Source organism: Protopterus annectens, chromosome 3.part1, assembly GCF_019279795.1.
Source record: "Protopterus annectens isolate FY-2018-M chromosome 3.part1, PAN1.0, whole genome shotgun sequence".
Lineage (NCBI taxonomy): Eukaryota > Metazoa > Chordata > Ceratodontiformes > Protopteridae > Protopterus > Protopterus annectens.
The window spans coordinates 69,261,203-69,282,831 of NC_056732.1; the positions used below are offsets into that span (position 1 = coordinate 69,261,203).

The 21,629-nt window shown below is 45.3% G+C and overlaps 1 protein-coding gene and 1 pseudogene across 1 annotated transcript in view; one reads left to right on the top strand and one right to left on the bottom strand.

The window, feature by feature from the left end:
- The window catches only part of ATAD2 (ATPase family AAA domain containing 2), a 1,885,102-nt gene that overhangs the window by 132,175 nt on the left and 1,731,298 nt on the right, over positions 1 to 21,629 (top strand). Inside the window, exon 2 of the mRNA XM_044066177.1 lies at positions 19,720 to 19,868. Within this exon, the coding sequence (XP_043922112.1) occupies positions 19,720 to 19,868 (149 nt within the window). The remainder of the gene's footprint in view (positions 1 to 19,719; positions 19,869 to 21,629) is intronic.
- Positions 6,916 to 7,014, bottom strand: LOC122799007 (annotated as a pseudogene).

A 21,629-nucleotide genomic window follows, 5' to 3' on the forward strand; every position in this document is an offset into this window, starting at 1 on the left:
AAACTACAATGGTATCTAGAAAGCATATGGTGTCAACATTCTCAGGATCCAGAAGCAATGATTCCTATCGTACCTTGCCTACAGCTAGAGTTTCTTTGGTGGGCAGAGGCCTGCCACCAAAACAGGGGATTACCATTCACACCACCCCCTGCCGCCCAAACCCTAACAGACTCATCAGATTATGCATGAGGGGCTCACCTGGCAGGGAAGTGCATTCAGGGTTAATGGAGCCCAAGTCAAATGCACTTGCATATCAATCAAAAAGAAATGTTAGCTGTACAGCATGCTCTGACAGCCTTCAAGGACCACATTCTTCCAGAACAATTAATGGTAAAGACTGACAACACCACTGTTGTGGTGCATACAAGCAGAGGGGTACACATTCTTACCCTCTATGCAGACTAGCCATGGCTTTGTGGAACAACGCCCTGAGCTACCAAGTGCATCTACAAGCTCACTTCCCGCCAGGAAAACTAAATACACTGGCAGACGAACTAAGCAGAAACCTCATGGACCCACACAAGTGGTAGCTGGAACCAAGGATTTTCAACATGTTGACAAGCAAATGGGTGAGCCCAGATTAGTTATAGGGGGAGGCAAACAGGTCTCCATCAACTGGATAAATTTTGCACAAGGACTCCCCCACAAGCTTGGAAAGTGGATGCTCTGTCCTTCAGCTGGAAAAACCTTTCAGTCTATCCCTTTTCTCTTCTGCCTCTGCTCTCCAAAGTATTTCTAAAGATCAAACAAGACAAACCAAGGATAATTTTGATTGCACCAGACTGGCCACGCCAACACTGGTGTACCCTCTCTTGTGCAGTGTCAGTGTTGGCCCCATGGCACCTGCCTCATACTCTTACCCTATTGTCTCAGCAGGAGAACCAGATTCTGCGCCCTCGGCTTCATACACTGAACCTAGCAGCCTGGCTAATTATCTAATCTCTCCTCTTCTTTACCATCCCTCAGTAAACCAGTGATGGATATCATTTTGGAGGCAAGGAGGCCTAGTACTAGAAAATTTTATGCTGAAAAATAGAAAAGATTCTGTGCCTGGAACCAATTTACCTCAGATTTTACAATACTTAACTAAGATGCTTCACAAGGGCCTGTCTTTCTCCTCCATCAATATTCACATTTCAGCCATTTCAGCTCCTTTATTACACAGCACCTCCCCTCTTCTCTCATCCACTGCTTAAGCAGTTCCTCAGAGGGGCCAAAAATCTATGACCACCAAGGAGTGCCCAAACTCCAGCCTGGGACCTTAACTTTGTATTGAAAAAGCTCACCCTTCCTCCTTTTGAGCCAGCTGCCACTGCGGATTTAAAATTCCCCTCTTGGAAACCCTCTTTATTTTTAGCAATCACTTCAGCAAGAAGGATATCTGAATGAATTGCAGGCCCTCATGGCAGTGGAACCTTTCATCATTCATGCGGACAGGGTGTCCCTCAGGACCAATCTCTCCTTCATGCCCAAGGTGGTATCCAGTGTAGCCCTTAATCAGTCCATTCATTTGACAACCTTCTTTCCTAACCCACAGAACAAAGGGGAACGGATACTGCACTCCTTAGACGTGCACAGACAACTTAGATTCTACTTGGACAGGACTAAACCTCAAAGGAAGTCTGACCAGCTGCTGGTGACATTTTCTACAGGGGCATAGGGGAAAGCTATTTCAAAGCCTATCATTTCCAAATGGATAGGCCATTGCATTCATTTCTGCTACAAGCACCATGGAAAACCTATCCCACAGGGGATCAGACCCCACTCAACCAGGGCTGCATCTACCTCTACAGTCTTTCTCAGAGGCATCCCTACCATGGACATTCCAGAAGCTGCTATCTGGAGTTCAGTGCATACTTTCACCAAGCATTACCATCTGCCATATTTCTAAATCCAGAGCTGGCTTTGCCACTGCAGTCTTGCAGGGCCTTATAGCTGGTCCTAATGCTCTCTAAATTCCTCCTCCCATCCTTAGCTTGGGGAATCTACCCAAATATGATGACTGCAACAGTGAAACACGAAGAACATAGTACAGTTGTGTACACTTACCATAAATGTAGATGTTCGAGTGTATTCACTGTTGCAGTCCTGGTTACCCTCCCTCCAGCCCCCTGACTTTTCTTGGATATAACTCTGCTCTCCTTTACTATGCTTAAAAGCTTTTTGGTGTATTTGCTTTTTTGTTGGAGGTATAACCTTGTATATTTATAGATTTAATTGCTTCCCGTTAGGTGGGCACCTGACATCTGGGGCAAGAAAAACTGATGTAATGGTGTCGGCTGCATGTTTTATACCCCTAATGTCATGGAAGAAGGGACAGCAACTGACGCAGGACCCAAGACTTTGATAATCAGGCCGACTGAGGGCTACTGTAAGCAGATAACCAACCTTCTGTCTCAAATTCCAGGATCCAAGATCCTGAGAGGTTTGGTGTAGGATCAGAGGAAGCTTCCTTCCTCTGCTCCGACAGCATCTCTGGCCAGCTCTGCTCTAATGTCTTATCAGAGCAGGTCTCTAATCTAAGAGGTGTGTGCTGGGTCTGAGAGGGTGTGATTGGTTCGGCTCCTATTTTATTGGATCCTTCCCTTCCTCGTGGAGCTTTGGCCCTGGACAGCTCGGGTCTGAGTCCATCTGGATGGGTCAGATCCACGGTTGGCCTTGGCCTGTCTTCGGCTGCTTCAGCTACAAGGAAGGGGGGGAGCGGGGTTTCCTGGGTCTGTCAGCTTTCCAGGTAGTAGAAAGCTCTTTCTCTTTGGATAGAGCCTTCCTCTCTAGTCTCTGGTCCTGTCCCTCATCTGATTTGAGCCCATCATCTCTGCCCCTTGGGGAAGCCTCCACATGTGTTCCCCGGAAGGATTCCCCTTCTCTTCCAACACTTCTTAAGCATCCCGTGGAAGAGGTGCCTTGGAAGAGAATGTATAAGAGGAGGCACATAGACTCCGCTTTTGGAGTCTCTTCTCAGAAGACCCTGTTTTTTGTGAGGGAGAAGGGTTCCACCCCCAATTGCCCCCTGACTGTCTCCTTTGGGGACATCTTGGAAATCCTCAAACAGAATAGTGGTGGGTATTCTCAAACCCCATCTTCTGAGGAATCTGTGTCCTTGGAAGCTTTCGGGGCTGTCCCATCTACATCTTGGGTGACCCCCCCCCCCTCTAGTGGATGAACTTATTCACCTGGTTTCACACTGGGCTTGGAAGGAACTGAACACTGTCAATCCCATCTTCAAGCACCCAGTAAGTTGTTTTGTGTTTTTTTTTTTTCTTTTTTTTTTTTTGGTTCCTCCTTCAGACGGGCCTTACTGGTGCAAGGGTATACCAGTTGATATCATAGTTGTGGTGGTGGCCACTAACTAAGAAGGAGCAAGCAAAACAAAGCTCCTCTGTCCATCCACTGAACAAGTTCAGAGTGACAGATTTAGAAAGAGCATGTAAACCTCGGCCACTTTCGTGCTGAGGTTGTTATTTTCCCAACACATTTTACTCCTCTTCAGAGAGATTTGATCAGGGAGCTCTCAAACTCTGAGTCCATGACTGCGAAGGCTCTCAAGAAGGTTTCTCCTCAGCTTGCTACTCTATCGTCCAGTGCCAACCTGTTTGAGGCTGATCTCTAGTATAGCCAAGGGTGCCTCAAGAGCAGTCTGTTCAGGCATAGCTGTTGGGAGATGTGCCTGGATGAGGCTGTGCAACTTCGCAAAACCCTTAGAGGAATCTTTTGTTAATCCCTCCTTTGATGGCTCTTCTGTGCTCGGGCCATCAGTGAAGGATACACTTTATCCACAGCGAACAGGAAGGTAAGACCATATCTGGTGCTGGGATCAAGTTTTCTACACCTCAACAAACTTTTTCTAGGAATCTGCAAAGTGGTAAGTAAATTTGGTTCTGGAAAACTCTGGAGATATTTCTAGGACTTGCATGAAGATGCTTCTTCTAGAGGCAGAGGAAGAGGTTACAGTGGCAGACGTCGTCCTAGGGGCTTCAGTGACTCTTACCCTGATGGGCACTGTCAGCGCTCCTGAAGTGCTGCCTGACTGTCCACTCCAGGAAGCAGTCTGGGGTCATGTTTCTTGCACCTGGATGCCTGGATAAATCTCTCAAAAAATGCTCTGGTACAGAGTATTGCATCCAGAGGTTACTACATACCTTTTTCCTTTCCTCCCCCTGTCCCAAGAAAACTCCAGACGTTCCACCCAGTCAGAGGCAATACGCAGCTCAAGAGATTCAAAAGCTGCTACAGAAAGGTCATCTAGGAGGTCCTACCTGAACAAATAGGATTCAGAACTTAGTCCAGCTTTTTATTTAGTACCAAAGAAAATGGGGGGCCTGAGACCAATTCTGGATATAAGCAATCTAAATCAGTATGTAAAGTCAAAGTTCCGAATGGTTATGGTTCAGTACATCCTGCTTCTGCGGAAGGATAATTAGATGTGCTCTTTAGATCTCCAAGATGCGTACTTTCCAATCAAAATACAGGTGCTCCAGGAGACACCGGTGTTTTTGGCTGGGAGGCAATTGCTACCAGTTCAGAGCACTGCCCTTTGTACTCACTAAAGCCCCCAGGGTGTTCAAATGCATGACAATTGTGGCAGCCCACTTGAGACTCTAAGATTCCAGGTGTTTCCCTGTCTAGACAATTGGTTCATCACTGTCCCAACCAGGCATCAACTTTTACAAACAAGGGATTACGTGCTTCAGATCTCCAGCTCCCTAGGCATTATGATAAACCTTGCCAAATCGAAGCTGACTCCTGTACAGTGTCTGGAATTTATAAGAATTCAGCTGGATACTGTGACTCAGGTGGCATCATTACCTCTTCATTGCATCGCATCATTGAGAAATTGGGTCTGGGGCATACTCTCTTCCGTCTCTTCCAGCAAAACTAGTGTTACAAGCTCTTGGGTCAGTGTCAGCTGACATTCTTAGTTCCTCTAGCAAAGTTCTTTATGAATCCTTCAGCGGACACTGGCAGTTCAGTGGTCCATTCTTTACTAGCCTCTCTCATTTCCCATAAAACCCACTCCAATTTGCAAATGTCATATTCACTGGTGAATTCAGATGACCTGTTTCTGGGCAAGCTATTCTCCATTCCTCCCCCAATAGCCCCAGTGACCATGGACGCTTCACAACTAGGATGGAGTGTGAGCATTTCATGGGACAGATGGTCCAAGGCACATGGTTCCCCCTTCAAAACCAAGTTTGCATTTCAGTGTTTTGGAGATGAGAGCAGGCCTCCCAATGTTGCAAACCTTTCAGGACATTCTACCTCTAGGGACTACTGCAATTCATATGGACAACATGTCAGTAGTCTGGTAGATCAACAAACCAGGAGAAACCCATTCTTACCAGTTGTGCAGAGAGGCCATGAGGTTCTCTGAATGGGCTATCTCTTCAGACCGCTTTCTGATTCCAACATACATACTGAGGAAAACAAACATGATGGCAGACGGACTCTGCAGGTCCATTCTGATTCCTCACAAGTGGTCCCTCAATGAAACCATAATGAATATACTTTTTCAGCCACTGGAGCCAGCTTTGCTGCACTTGAGGGGAGAGGCAAATACGGTGCAGTAAGTAGTTTACTGTGGTCCCCCCCCCCCCCGGGGGAGTCAGTAAGGGATGCTCTAATGCTTATTGGCCCATGGGTCTCCTCTACGCCTATTCCCTTCTTCCTTTGATGCCAAAGTTACAAAAAGCAAGAAGGCCGAAGAGCTCAGTCATGCTCATTGCCCCCTTCTGGCCTCAACAGGTTTGGTTCCCCTTCATTTGGTCTCACTTGAAATATCCTCCATGGATACTAGAACCCACTCAGGACCTCCTATGTCATTCATCAAGAATCCAACATCGCAGTCTCCACACCCCCCAAACTGATAACCTGGTTTCTTCACTTCCTGTGATTGTCAGACGGTCCAGGCTTGCTTCCCCACTCCGTGACATTACCATAGTCTCTCAGTGTCCACCAAGAGAGTTTACAGAAGCAAAATGAAAAGATTTTTCTATTTGTCTTCCAGTTAAAATGTTGAGCCTTTTTCAGCCCCTACCTCAGCCATTCTCCTTTCTCACTACTTGTTTTTAAGGACAGGAGTAGTTTTTCTACTGTTAAACTTCAGTTGGTAGCTATATCCAGTATCCATGCAGGAAATTAGTCTCTGTCTGACATCTTCTAAGTTGTGTAAAGCTTTCAGGAAGGGTGTTTTCCTTAGACCTCCAGTAAAAGATCCCTTTCCTCCTTGGGATTTGATGTTGGTGCTTAAAGGCTTGACTCAAACCTTTTGAACCAGCGAACAAATGTGATATGAAGTTTTTCTTGGAAACTGTGTTCTTTTTTTCAGCAAAAAGAATCTGAGCTTCAGGCCCTATCCACTAGGCCTCCTTACATCATTTTCCATAAGGATAGGGTGCGTCTTCGAACCAAACATTCCTTCCTACCAAAAGTGGCTATGGAGTCTAATATTAATCAATCTATGCAGTTACCAGTTTTCTTTCCAAATTTTCCTAATAAAGGAGGATTTATGCTGCACACACTTATGTTTTTATCTTCACAGAACTAAACGGTATCTGAAGTCTGATAAGCTCTTTGCGTCCTTTTCCCCTAGGTACTTGGGTCAAGCAGTTTCCAAAATTACTCTAGCCGAATAGGTCACTGATTGATTGATTTCACTGATTTTATTCTCAAAAAGATTTGGAGTTGTCTTGTCCTCCTAGAGCTCACTCCACTAGATCTACGGCTTCTTGTAGGATCATAGGAGGTTACTAGGCCAGTGATCCTAGGCACTTTACAAGCCTAGCCAAATTTTACCCTTATTTCTGCGATTACCCATATTTCTGCGATCAGCACCCATCACCCCGTCCAAGAGAGATGTAGGTGGAACCCCTGGGGTGAACTTGCGGTTACCTATCCAGTCGTTTAGGATCATAGGAGGACAGTATGGAATGCTTCACAAATTTGTCATCCTTACGCTGGGACCATGCTCATCTTCTCTCTCTTATTCTAATTTTTGTATGTGTGCTGCCAAAGCAGTATACCTGTGCATATGCCTTTTCCTCAAGAACCTCCATTGATGATATCGATTCTGCAGCCACTTGGTCCAGAACTCGTACCTGTGTTGCACATAATAAGTTAGACATTGTGTCCAGAACAGTGCTCCAGCATGTCCTTCCTTGAGGGCTTCTCAAGAGTTATGTAGCTGGGGACTCTGACCCATTAGTGAGGAAGAATGAAAAGGGCAACATCAGATTTAGAAGTTAAGTACTTACTGTAAGTTGGCACCTGTCATCCATTTTCATTCTTCACCTTCCCTCCCTGCTATTCCCCTGGTCTTATCACTCCTAGAAGGATCTTTTGGATGATATGGGAACCATCATGTAACTGGCTTGAGCCTCTATCTTCTATTGGTGTCTGTTCTATTGCTGTAACACAATAGGGCTAAGGCAGCAAACTCAATCTGAGGAGTTTGGGATTGAATACAGCATTATGGGTAGAGGGAGGAGCTAAACATTTTGGATCCAGAGTCTTGATGTGGCCGAACCAGATCCAAGGGTTGGATCAGAGACCCATTGGTGAGGAAGAATGAAAATAAACAATAGAAATGCCAAGTTATGGTAAGTACATAACTTTTATAATTTTTCCAGTTCCAGTGATGGCTAGTCAGTTTAGGCTCTTCAGCCAAAGTAGTCCACATACTCACTCTATCCCAGTGGCTATCTACTTGGAAGATTTACAAACGCAAATGGAGAAGGATCTCTGGTCTACTCGAAGGAATTTTGATGCTTTCTCGGCACCTCTTCCAGTGGTCCTAGACTTTCTAGCCTCTCCTTTCAAAGTGGTGCCAGCTACTCTAAGTCCAGTTGTCTGCTATTTTGGTCATTCGCATTAGAGAGAATGGGTCATCAGTTGTCTCTGTCAGGTTATCTAAAGCTGCCTTTTTTTAGGAGGACTTCTCAGACCTCCTTTTAGACACCCTACCCCTCCTTGAGGCATTACTATTTTACTTCAAGCCTTGACTAGACCAGTGTTCAAACCTGCAGCCAAGATGGATCTCCAGTACTTAATATGGAAAACGTTACTCTTGATGGCAGTTAATTCCCCAAGGAGGGCATTAGAACTCTTGGGCTTTCTTGTAAACTCATGACCGTCCTTTTTCATAAGGACAGTTTCCTTTTGAACCAGTACTTCTTCCTTTTTTACCGAAGGTAGTTACAGTAACTTTTAAAAAACAGTCTTTCGCTTTTTTCTTTTTCCGGAATCCTGTCAATAAAGGAGAAAGCAAGTTGCATGTTCACAGGTGGCTCCGTTTTTACATCCACTATAAGAAAGCATTCAGAAAGTCTGAACTTTTTGTGCCCTTCTCCTCCGCAAACAAAACTGGGTCACTGAGTTTCAAAAATCACTTATCAAGATGGTTTGTCTGCTTACATGATGCATGTATACAAAGAAAAGGTTTAGCCTTACTAAACCGTCAAAGCTCACGACATCTGTGGCAACCTCAGTTCTGATATTGTTAATCCTCGGTCATCACTTGCATATGGGTATCTGTTCCGAGCTCGCAACCGGGCCGGCCATCTTCCAAGCTCGCATCGGCTACAAACTCTCAAGCTAAAACTCTTACCCATAATTCCCCTCTCCCTGTTACCTCAGATTTTGTTTGCTGTGTCACCATTTGGTCGTGCCAAGCTACGTCTCTTGAGCCAAGTACAATATTTTTCGTCATACTAAAGTTACTAGATAGTTTTCTCTTACCTTATCGCATTTAGTGACTATCCCTGCTTGAATCTTTTCAATCCCCTTCCCCCTCTTTACCGCGAGGAAATTTTTTTTTTCCCATCGTTGGTAAACCTCTTCCCTCCTTGCCTTCGGGTATTTCTTGTACCATTGCTAATATTTTTTCTGGTTTTCCTTCTTTCCTAACATGGCAGATAAAAAAAAAGGTAGTCCAGGATTTAAGAGATGTTCAGATTGTGGCCATAAAAGTATCTACTTCAGATGCACAGTCCCTGTGTGTCTATTGCTTGGGTGTGCCTCATTTATCAGTTGACCCATCCTGTGGGGTTTGTAAGAATTTCTTTAACAGGACGTTGATTGAGAGGAAAAATTAATTGTTATTGAAGGGGCTACTTAAATCTCCCTTTTCAGAGGCTATTTTTAGGTCTGAGGCTTCAACCACTCCAAGATCCCATAAGAAAGAGTGAACATGTAAAGGCCAAGTCTCTTCCTTCGTCACCGGCTGGGGACTCCCACCAACAGAGACCCAAGAAAGCTAAGCTTTCCACTTCGGATCTGACTTCCTCGGCTCCAGTGCTTTTGGTTCTTAGAACTTCTGCACCGAGGCCATCGGCGCCACCTGCGATTTCGGCACAGACTAGTTTTTCCTTTATCGTATTGGTACAGAGGGGCTCCTCAGTTCAGACTTCTCCACCGGCACCGACTATCCAGTCGATGCAGACTGTTACGACATCGGCTCCGACAACTTACTCCGTACCGACTACTCAACACCAACAATTCAGTTATCGGCAGCAATTTTTTTCAGTTCCAGCCTTGGCGCAGACAACCATTTTGGCACCGACCTTATTGTTGGTGCAGTCCATGACTTCGGCACCGATTTCCTCGGTGCAGACACCTGTAGTTCAGTCCCTTACAGCCACATTGTTTTCAGTGCAGACCTGCGAAGTGGGCACTGAGCTTGCTCCGTCTTTGGATAGACCTGACTCCCCCTCAGCCGTGTCCGTGAAATCCACTAGAAGCCTGTCTGAATACTACGTGTTGCATCTTGTGGATTAAGTGCTTTTGGCCAGTGGTAACCCGCTCCCCAGGACCTATCCTTCCTTGGGAGGCGATTACTCTTTGCCAAAGACCCCTACTTACTCTCGTCCTTCATTGCCTTTGAAGCCCCTTGATATTGCACAGTCTTCCCTCTTTACGGTTCCCTTTATGGACCTCACTAAGGAACCGCAATTGCCTTCCTGGCAGGAGAGTTTTGCTACGACCCAGGATGTCAGCTGTGGCGTACGTAATTTGGTGTTTCACAGCCATCCAGGGACTCCGGCAGGCTGAGTCAGTTAGGGGAGGGGTGACTCCTGTCCTGGACACTCCTCTCTTCAGGTGGACCGGCCTTCCAGCTAATGGACAAGGCTTTGGCGTCTGCTGACGTTCCTTTGGTGTCGGTCTCCCTGCCCTCCTCTGGACCGTAATGTACACAAGTCGCTCCTGGCAGACACCAGGTGCAAGCGCCTCAGGATATACTCCCACAGGAAACCCCTTTTGCACGGTCTTCCCCAGCTTCTCCCTCTGAAGAAGTTCATCAAAAAAACTTGTGCAAGAGTAAGCACATGTACTCCACAGAGGAGTCCCTTACCGAAGACACAGACTTTGATGATGGGGAAGGGTCCCCTCGCTCACCCTCTGAGGTATCCTTTGGAGATATTCTCGAAATTCTTAAATGGGTGACTGGCAGCCCTCGAACCCGACCTCCTGAAGAGTCTGTGTTATTACAGGCCTTTCGTGCCCGGCCTCTTACCTCGTGGGTTACTCCACCTGCCGACGAACTGTTCTGACTCGTTGTGCAGCATGCGTGGAAGGTTCCTGACACCGTTGATACTATTCCCCGGAGGTCAGATAAAATTTTGTCCACTCCTGCTACTGACCCTCATTGGTCCAAAGGTCTTCCTGTAGATGCTTTTGTGGTGGCGGCCGCAACTAAGAGGGACCTGGCGGAAGAAGAAAGCCAGACTGTCCATCCGCCCAACAGAGCCTCGGGCTCTGGACAGAATAGGGAAGCGTACTTTTGTATCAGCGACCTTTGCAATCAGGTCCCTGAACTATATGGCACACTTTACCAGGCTTCAAAGAGATTTAATTTCTGAGCTGTCTGAAACTTTGGCTGGTGCCGTGTCTGATGAGGTCCCTGACAAGTGGCCTCTCAGCTGGCCACCGTTGAATCAATATTTAACTCCTCTAAACGCCTGATATCTCGTGCATCAGAAGGAGCAGCTAGAGTGGCAAGTTCAGACATTGTTCTGAGACGACACGCCTGGATGTGCTTATGTAACTTCGCGGAACCCTTCAAGGCTTCCTTTCTCAATGCCCCCATTGAAGCCTCTTCATTGTTTGGACCCAATGTTAAAGGCACACTGGCCAGATGTGAACAGGACGGTAAGGCTTTTTCTGCCATGGGTGTGAGTTATTCTTCTCAGCGGGCTTTCTCCTCCAAAAACAAGAAGAGTGGGAAGATATGGTACAAAAAGTCTTGGGGTCCTTTTTGTGACACACAGGCCGAGTTCTCCCATAGAGGCAGAGGGGGAAACTCCCAGGGAAGACTCCCTTTTCGGGGCAGAGGGGGTTCGCATAACCAGAGTTCCAGGAACTCTTTTCCTGGCCAATCCTACCAGCGCTCCTGAAGAGCGGCCCAACTGCTTTCCTCTGGAGGTGGTTGGGGGTAGTTTCTCTTTGTACCCTTCTGCCTGGCTAACCTTCACCACCAATTCTTGGGTACATAGGATAATAACCAGAAGTTATCATATTCCCTTAGATTTTTGTCCTGTCCCCCAGCAAACTTACCCGACGTTCCACCCAGTGTTGCAGCATTAGAGATATCAAAGCTGCTAAGTAAAAGTCATCCATATAGTCCCTCCAGACCAGATAGGATCTGGATTCTACTGAAGTTTATTTTTGGTGCCAAAGAAAACCGGGGACTGGAGACCAATTTTGGATCTCAGTGTATTGAACAAGTTTGTAAAAGTACAAAAATTCCGGATGGTCACAATACAGTCTATTCTCCCGCTTTTGGAGGACGACTATTGGATGTGCTCGATAGATCTTCAAGTTGCGTACTACCACATAAGTGGACAGACCATGAAGAAGATTTCTGCGCTTCCGTGCTTGAGCCAGTCACTACCAGTTCCGAGTACTGCCCTTCGGACTCTCTACAGCCCCCAGAGTGTTCATAAAGTGCATGGCAGTCGTCACAGCTCACTTGCGATTACAAGGATTCCAGGTGTTTTCATACCTAGACAACTGGCTCATCTCTGCCCCCATCAGACATCTATTGGAAGAAGCCCTGGCATACTCTCTTCTCACTGCAGAAAGGCTAGGCATAACCATAAACTGGCAAAAATCCAATCTCACCCCATCTCAGTCCACAGAATTCATAGGGGTCATCTTGGATACAAAGAATTGCAGAGCATCCATTCCAGAGCACGGAATTCTAAGGATAAAGCAACAACTGATCCCAATCCTTTCAAGGGAGAAATCCACAGGTCACTCTGTCCTGCAGCTGTTGGGTTTCATGGCAGCCTCCATCACCATTGTCCCCCTGGCCAGGTTTCACATGAGACTTCTACAGTGGCTACTGGTCACCCAGTGGTATCATTTTCAGTATCCTCTTTCAGCCAAGATTCGGGTAACTCACAAGTGCAAACAGGATTTAAATTGGTGGATGGCCACAACCTGTCACAATGGTCTCGCCCCTTCTCCCCCCCAACAGCCCAAGGCTACAGTGACCATGGCCGCCTCACTGATTGGGTGGGAGGGCTATGTCAAGGACAGACTGTCCAAGATACTTGTCCGAATTGGAGGCCCATCTGCATATAAATGTTCTAGAGCTGAGGGCGGTGCTTCTGGTGTTGCAAGCATTCCATCCCCTGCTGCCGTCTGGGACTATTATGATACAATCAGACAACATGGCGGTGGTCTGGTACATCAACAAACAGGGCAGATCCAAATCTTACCCACTCTGTCGAGAGGCCATGAGGATATGGCAATGGCTACCAACTGTTTTCTTCTAGGAACTCACATTCCCGGGAGTTCCAACATGATAGCAGACAGACTCAGCAGGTGCATTCTACAACCTCCTGATTGGTCCCTGAATCCCTTGATAGCGGTGGAGATTTTCAACTGCTGGGGTCTTCCTTGCTGCGACCTCTTTGCATTCCCAACCAACTACAAATGCAGCAACTTCTTCGCCTGATTTCCCCTCTGGGACAGTCACCCAGGGACGCTGTAGTCCACGATTGGCCTTGGGTCTACTTTATGCATTTCCATCTCTCCCCCTCATTCCCCAGTTTCTGAAGAAAGCCCGCCAGTTGAAGAGCAAAGTGATCCTCATAGCACCATATTGGCCTCGTCAGATTTGGTTCCCCTTATTTTGGCTTCACCTGCTAGATCAACTGTGGATTCTCCATCCAACCCCGGGGTTGATCTCCCATCCACAGAATCTGACTCGCCCCAACTTGGACAGCCTGAAGCTCACAGCTTGGCACCTCCAATTCCCTTGATTGCCAGGCAGAATGATCATTCTCTGCCAGTGCGTGACATTCTTATTGCATCTCATAAGTCTTCCACCAGAATTACTTATTTAAGCAAGTGGAAAAGATTTACTTTTTGGCTGAAAGAAAAGCAGGTAGATCCCTTTTTCAGCACCAGTGTTGATAGTACTGGAGTATCTAGCCGACCTATTTCAGTCTGGTCTATTGGCCTCTACTATTGGAGTTCATTTGGCTGCAATTTCTAATTTCCATGATGGTGTCCAAGACTCCTCTCATGTCACACAAATTATGCAAAACCTTTATAAAAGGTGTGAATCATCTAAAACCCTTTGTTGGAGAACGTATTCAACCATGAGACCTGTCATTAGTCCTGCAAGCTTTGACAATGCCACCTTTCGAACCAGCTTCTTCTTGTGACCTCAAATACTTGTCATGGAAAACCTTGTTTTTGGTTGCCATTACTTCTGCCAGACGTATCAGAGCTTCAAGCCTTATATATCATGAGTCCATATTTGATTTTTCATAGAGATAGTATCATTGAGATCAAATCCTTCCTTTCTGCCAAAAGTGATCTCTGAAATGTCCATTAATCAAACCATTGAATTGCCAGTTTTCTTCCCCAACTATTCAAACAAAGGAGATTTGCCTACATTCCCTAGATATTCACAGGCAAATTCGCTTCTACTTGAACAGGATTAAGGCCTCTCGTAAATCAGACCAGTTATTTTTGGCCTATTCTGGACCTAGATTAGGATGTGCTGTTGCTAAGGTCACATTGGCTAGATGGTTGAAAGACTGTGACCTTCATTTATACCCAGTGTAATATTCCATTACCTACTACAATAAAGGCTCATTCTACAAGTCGGTGGCAACTTCTGCTGCCTTCCATGCTAGAGCTTCTTTACATGACATCTGTGCAGCTGCAACTTGGGCTACTCCTCATACCTTCATCAATCATTACAAATTGGATTTGGCCTCCAGGGGAAGAGCATCTTTTGGTTCTGTGGTGATCAGGAATGTCCTTCCATGAGAGTTTCCCAGGAATAGAGGTAGCTGGGGACTCTGTCTCACATGTAAGGAATGAACGAGGATTAACAATATCGGATAAAGAAGTTATGTCTTACCATAACTTCCATCTGTATTGTTGATCCTCGTTCAGTCATTATGACCCTCCTTCATTCCCCCTCCTGTGGCTTCTAGTGGATCTCACCATCTGGTTCTATTAGATAATTTGACCAGAGGTAGCCTCTACCTTCTTTTGACTTGCAAACTCCATCTGTGGTAACAGGGAGAGGGGAGTTCTGGGCAAGAGTTTTAGCTCGAGAGTTTGTAGCCGACGCGAGCTTGGGAGATGGCTGGCTCTGTTCCGAGGTCGGAACAGATACCCACATGTAATGACTGAATGAGGATAAACCATACAGATGAAACATTATGGTAAGACATACATGCTCTGGAAAAGAAAGAAAAAAGAAGCTATCGGTGACTATTGTGCAGCCGCCGCTTGGTGAAATGTTAACTTCGTATCACATTGTAAACTGGATTTATTCTTGAGGCAGTGCAATATCCTTCCATGAATCCTCCCAAGCCTTATTAGCTAGGAATCCCTATTCCGCCCAGCAAGTACCTTCCAGGTGTTCTGCAGAGTCTACAGCAGCAGAGAAACAAAAGAGTGACTCTGGAATGATTAAGTATCACTTTACTGCTTTTCTTGCTGTCTTAACTAATTCCGCCTAAAACAACAGTTTTTTTAGTGAATCTGTGATTTAAAAAGTTTGTTATTGTATACAACTTCGCACAGCTCCTCATGGTGTCCTGCAGAATGATACAGGCAACAGAAAGACCCAAGAGAGACTTGATTTAAGTATTTTTCTCTGTTTTTTTGCTCAAACTGCCTTTTCCCGCCTAAAAAGCAGATTTCTAACTGATCTGTGCTTTAAAAAGTTTAAATTGCATTTGCCTTCTGCTTTTTACAGTTTTTTTTGTTTTATATCAATTTAAGTCGTTTTTGTATCGTATAACTGTTGTAGGCTACACACTAAAGTGCGCTAGCCTGTTTATAGCATTTACAGTGTTTTCTGTGTGTTTTTCTGCCGTTTCCTGAAAAAAAAAAAAAAAAAATTCTCTTTTCCTACCTTTGCTGACCTAGATTAGTCCAGATTTCAGGTTTTGCTGAATTCCGGACTGTGGTATTAGTTTCCTGTGTTACCCATATCCTTACTTGGATAGGAGGAAGCTTCTCTGTTCACCAGTAAGAGTGGGGAGCTTTGAGCAGCCTATCTGTCCCTGGAGGAGTGGTCTCAGCCCTGAAACTAGTAGCTTATTGGCTGTTTTGGGTCAATTCCTATCTCTCAGTTTCCCTGCTTTAAAACTCGCATTTGCGCAGTTTTGCACGATTTTGCGAATAGAGCAGCATCTGACAGCGCCGCTTAAACGGGTTTAAACTATTCCCGGCTCCACAAAGTCTTCTCTTCACTTTTTCTCTTAGAACTGTTCTAAATCTCAAAGTAAGCACTGTATTTTCATTCTAAAGCCCTGCAGTTGCTCGTATAAGTAATCTTATAAGTAAGCACTAATAAACTAAAGCACTGCACCCTCTTATACTCCCTTAAAATACTTGGCTCCTTATTGGTCCTTTTTGATCCGTCAAAAAGTAGTTCCTTATACTATTCTGGCATGTCCAAAAGTCAGTTTCGGGTTTACTCTCCAGTCCAGCTGGTGAATCTGAGAATCTTGAGGCAATGTTACAACTGCCTTATGTACACAGACCACCCTCTCCTCCTCCCAACAAGCTCAAATATATGTGAGAGATGCAACTATATAGCCAAACTGGAGGCTGAGCTCTCTCAACCTAGTACTGATGCAGTCAGGCAGAGAAGGCAACTACACACACCACAAATCCAGTCTCACATAGACCTATCGCAACAGCAAACCAAACGCACAAAAACATACTCGGAGGCTCTAAATAAAAATCTTCCCAAGCAGCAGAGACCTCCAAAGCAGACCTCCAAGCCACCGCTACCCCACAACAATACCCACGTATCACATAGTTCACAAAGTCTGTGTGCCACACAGTCACAGCCCTTGAGGCTAAACAACACACCTAATACACTTGTAATATGTGACTCTATTGTCAGACACACTGACGTCCCACTCACCAGGATGAACAAGGAGAAGGTCACTGTAAGCTGCCTGTTGGGTGCCAGGATCCGCCACATAACACAAGCACTCGGGTCAGTCCAAAGCAAGTACAAATATGACTCCGTCATTGTCCATGCTGGTGTGAATGACTTGAGACGTACCTCCCTGGACTACATGAAAAGAGACGTAGAGGAGCTCTCTGATCATGTAGCCCAGGCCAGTATGACTCTGACCTTGAGTAGCATCTTACCCTCACCAAGAATGATGCCACAGTATAAAGACAAAAATGATCAATTTTAACAACTGGCTAAAGCATTGGCGTCATTCAAAGGGGATCCAGTGTCTGTCAGCCTGGGATGATATGCTCGACAAGCCACGTTGCTTCGCTAGGGACGGCTTGCACCTGTCACCCCTGGGCTTTCGAATATTGGCTAAGGCTCTTGCCACCCCCATAGTGCCTTTTTTAGGCAAGGCTCAAAAGACAAACCCACCTCCATAGACAACACAAGGAAAAGGAAACTAAGGGTAATGCTGCTGAATGCCAGAAGTCTTAACCTCAGGATTGCACGCACTCGAGGCTCTCCTCAGTATGGAGGTTATCGATATCTGTGCAGTAACAGAAACATGGTTCAAGGCTCCCGAGAGCACCCCAGCACTACCAGGTTATACCTCATACCATGCTTTTCAGCCCCAAAACTCGGATCGAACCACAAAAGGAGGGGGGAGTATCCATATTCATCAAAGATACCCACACCTCCAGGTTAGTGGCACTGCACGAAGAATCGGAGACCATCCATGTGCAACTAACAGTGGGCAAAACTGCTTTTCAGTTTGTAGCCTGCTACAGACCACCCTCTCAAACTCAGGAACCCCACTCAGCTTTCCTGAGAACACTGGAGAATATGAAGGTCTCTCCAAACACCATCATATTGGGTGACTTCAACTACCCAAACATCCATATCCCGTCCCCACCCCCAGCCAAGGAAACCACGGTGAAGAGCTTCTCAAAAGCAAACTTCACACTTCTCAAAACCGAGGTGGAATCCTTCAAAGCCCCCGGGCCAGTGGAAAATATGGCGCAAACCGCAGAATCCTTCACAAACGCATTCTATGGACACCTACAGGAATGCATGGATTGTGCTATCCCAAATAAAACCAAGACTCACTCCTCCAAAGGCAGGAGACCGGTCTGGTGGACCCTGGACATAAATAAGCTATACAACAGAAGGAGGAAGCTACTACATGATAGAGCAAAATCCCAAAAAGGGAAGGCATCTCTGATCAGTACTAGCAAGAAACTGTGATCCCTCATAAAATGATCTAAGGCCAGCTTCGAAAGAAAAATTGCACAAGATGCTAAAGATAATCACAAGGCCTTCTTTAGTTATGTCAGGAACCTGGGTGGCAACTCCCAGATATGCTCTGAGTTAGTGCAAAATGACAAAAAATACACTGAACCCACAGACATTGCCAACATCCTGGCAGACAGGCTCAGTGCAAACTTCTCCCCCCCCCTTCCTCCCCCAAAAGAGCAAATGTATATCCCAACAGTGTAGCCTCCCTGACATCACAGATGCACAGTGGAGAGCTGCCCTCTCCAAAGCAAAAAAACACAGCATCATTGGGACCGGACGGTGTCCCGGGCTGCGTCTTACATGAGCTCCAAGAAGAACTGAACCCTCACATAGTCACTGTTCAATCTCAGCCTTACTACAGGATATGTACCCAAGGAATGGCGTACAGCAACAGTGGTTCCACTCCACAAAGGTGGTGCCACAACGGACCCCGGAAACTATCGGCCTATAAGCAAAAGCTATGGAGCGTATCATCATGGAACTCATAAACAAAGACATTGGGAACCTCCAAACACTGGATCCTACCCAATTCGGCTTTAAGGGCAGATCTTGCCTCTTGAACCTGGTCGACTTCTTCGAAACAGTCACCAAGGCCATAGATGAAGGAAAGGTAGTACACACAGCCTACCTGGACCTCACGAAAGCCTTTGACACAATACCCCACTCGGGCATCATAAATAAGCTCACCAGCTTAAATATCAACCCCTATGTCACAGGATGGGTTGCAAACTGGCTCAGGGATAGAACCCGCATGGTCAGACTCTAAACCAGTTACAAGTGACGTCCCACAAAGCTCAGTCCTGGGACCTCTCTTGTTCGGTATATATGTCTCTGAGGTACAGGCTAACATGGGAGGACTACGGCTGACCAAGTTCGCAGATGACTGCAAACTGGGTGCCATAATCGACTCGCCGACTGACGCAAGCATCCTCCAAAAGGGTCTCGCAGAGACAGATAACTGGTGCCAGAGCCATGGCCTAAAGCTAAATGCCAAAACGCGCATAGTCATCCCCTTTGGGAAAAACGAAGTGCCCACAAATTACCACATAGGTGGTAATCCATTAAGTATGGAAGAAGTAATTAGGGATTTGGGGACCCAAGTAGATGGCAATCTCTCCTTTGGCAATCATGTTGCCAAAATGGTTAGAAAGACCTTCTATATAACCCACTTTATCACAAAAGGGTTCACATCTAGATCGAGAGGTCATTGTGCCCCTCTACTCATCAGGCCCATAATTGAATACAATGCCCCATTTGTTGGGGTGTAGTTTACCCGACACTATATATATATATATATATATTAATATATATATATATATATATATATATATATATATATATATATATATATATATATATATATTAATATATTAATATATATATATATATTATATGTTCAAGGACAGAAGCAGACATCTATCTTTCCTGTATATGCATCTTTGGTTTCAGATCCCATACCATAAGAAACTGTTCTCATTGCGTGGTGTGGCATCTGAGCTCTTGATACCTTTTAAAAAAACAAACAAAAAAAAAACTCATTGTACTGGTAATTGGAGACGAAGGAAATCTGATAAAAAGGTTAATTTCGGGCTTAACCACATACTCTACCTATTTGCTTTTTTTCCCCTGTGAAACAAAAATGAACTACTCTAGAGGGAAAATCTGAACTAGAAGCCATCCTCAAGGCAGGCGGTTGTTTCACAGTTCTTTACTTTGCCTTCTGTTTGAAGGAGACTTCTATTCATACTGTAGTGATTACATGCATCCTCTTGCTGTTTTGGTGGTCTTGGAATAAATCACTTGTGCTGAGATAATGGTGTAGGATAATGTCAAATAACTGTACACTAGCATTTGCTGTTTTAAATCATCTTTGCAATGAAAATAAAAGTTAGCAACTTGCTATCTTCATTGTTTGAAAAGAGAGTTACAGTGCTCTAAATATTTTGTTTTGCTGTCCCCCCCCCCCCCTTTAGGGTCATGTATATAGCAAAGATGACAATGGACATGCTTTGAGATCCCTGAAAAAAAGACAAGAAGTGCAGAATCTGCCAGCAGTGGAGTTGAGAGGTTGTAACATGGAAGTAACAAAAGAAAATGGGACAGAAGGAAGACATTTCACTAGGTAAATAACTTCAGTTTTTGTTTGAAAGCTCAAAAGTCTTGTACAAGTTGTTCATATTCTCTTATGCATCATCTTGGTAGACATGCCCTTTCTAATTAGGATAAAGCCATTTGCAGGAGCTAAAAGTTTTAGGAATACGTACTGTGAGGTCTGAAATTCCTTGGCATGTACTGTATTGTATTGTCCACTTTTTAAGCGTGCAACATTTTAGCTGCTTCCGACTCAAAAATACTAAGTGTCTGGTATTCGGGCCGGCTGAGGGCTACCTGCAGACAGATAACCCAAGTGTGGTTACTGCAACAGTCAATACGCTCTAACATCTACATTTAAGGTAAGTGTACACAACTGTACTTTCTGAGGGTGCTGTGTTTAGTTTCGCCTGCTACACTGTCTGCTGAGCAGGCTTCTGGTGTGGCTTCTCTCAAAAGGACTTTTCCTTGCTTCTTTCTGTATTGAATAATGGTTTGGTTACTTCAGAGCTGGAGAACCAACCCCAGCTGGCCTGTTTCGTATATGGATGCATGTACGTAATTCATAGATATTACATGTATAATATGGAAGGCATTTTTAAGATGCAGAAGCTTTGGGTGCAGATGTCTTCCTTGCTAACATCACAGGTTTCAATCGCATGTGTTGCCAGAGTAATCTTGCTCATACTTCCTCACCTAAGCTTGGTTCAAGTCTTAGTACCTGGTCTGCTATAAGTTAACTGGTCAATATGTGCATCACCATCAGTGGCCTATTTGGGATCAATACTTTTGATCTGGATTGTCCTGATGTGATCTTTTGCCATCAACATCAACAATTCTTTTGTGGGCCTTTTCAGGGTTGGTCACCTCAACATCCTTATTACGTTCGGTTTAATGTTTCTGTCCAAGCCTTCATCCCCATAGTCACCTTCGTAGTAGAGCTTTATGGAGGTTTAATCTGTGGCTGTGACCTCATCCAAGCAATCTGTGTGGATACCAACTTAGTGGTTAGATCCCATTCTGTCATCTTACTACTTCTGCACAGATTTTGTTGGGGTTGAGTATGAATGACCTTGCTGCTTTTAAGCTTGGCAGCCCTGCTTTCGAGGATTTGGGACTGAAGCAGGTCCAGGTATCTATAATGTAGGCATCCCTGCATGAGCCACCACCCACAGTAGTATAGATAACTGCTTGTCTTTTATCTTCAATTCCACTTCTGCCTTTCTTCTTTTTCCAATCCATGACAGAGACCAGAATCTTCGGATAGGTTGCCAGTGTTACGTTTGCCAAACTTTTTCTCTTCCTTGAATGCTTTCTCATCTAAAGGTGGGAGGCAAAGCCCACTTGTAGGAGGAAGTGTGTAGATCCTCTAGAGAGGCAGGCCTCTGTTTGCATGGTGGGAGAAAGAGACAAGGCAGCTGAAACCCTACCACCACCTTCTGAGTACCCTAGATCTGAGGAGTTTACAGTTTGTCAGGCTCAAAGTGAAGTGAGCTTGGGACATCCTATCTGAGTCTGTGCATCCAGACTGTCATCCTCATGGATATCCTTGGATGATGAAACAGTCCTGCTAGCAATTTATAAGGTCTGGAATAACTCTATAGTGATGGCTGTGATCCACAGTTGACCAGCAGGATTTAACACCCCCCCCCCCCCAAAAAAAAAACAAACAAACCTGGATTATCCTAGTTTGCATAACTCTGTAGTGGACTGTTGTAGTTGCCACAAGTAGGAAGAGTTTAGAGCTCTTTTCCACGGCCATTCATTGCCCTGAACAATAGTCTTGTTCCTT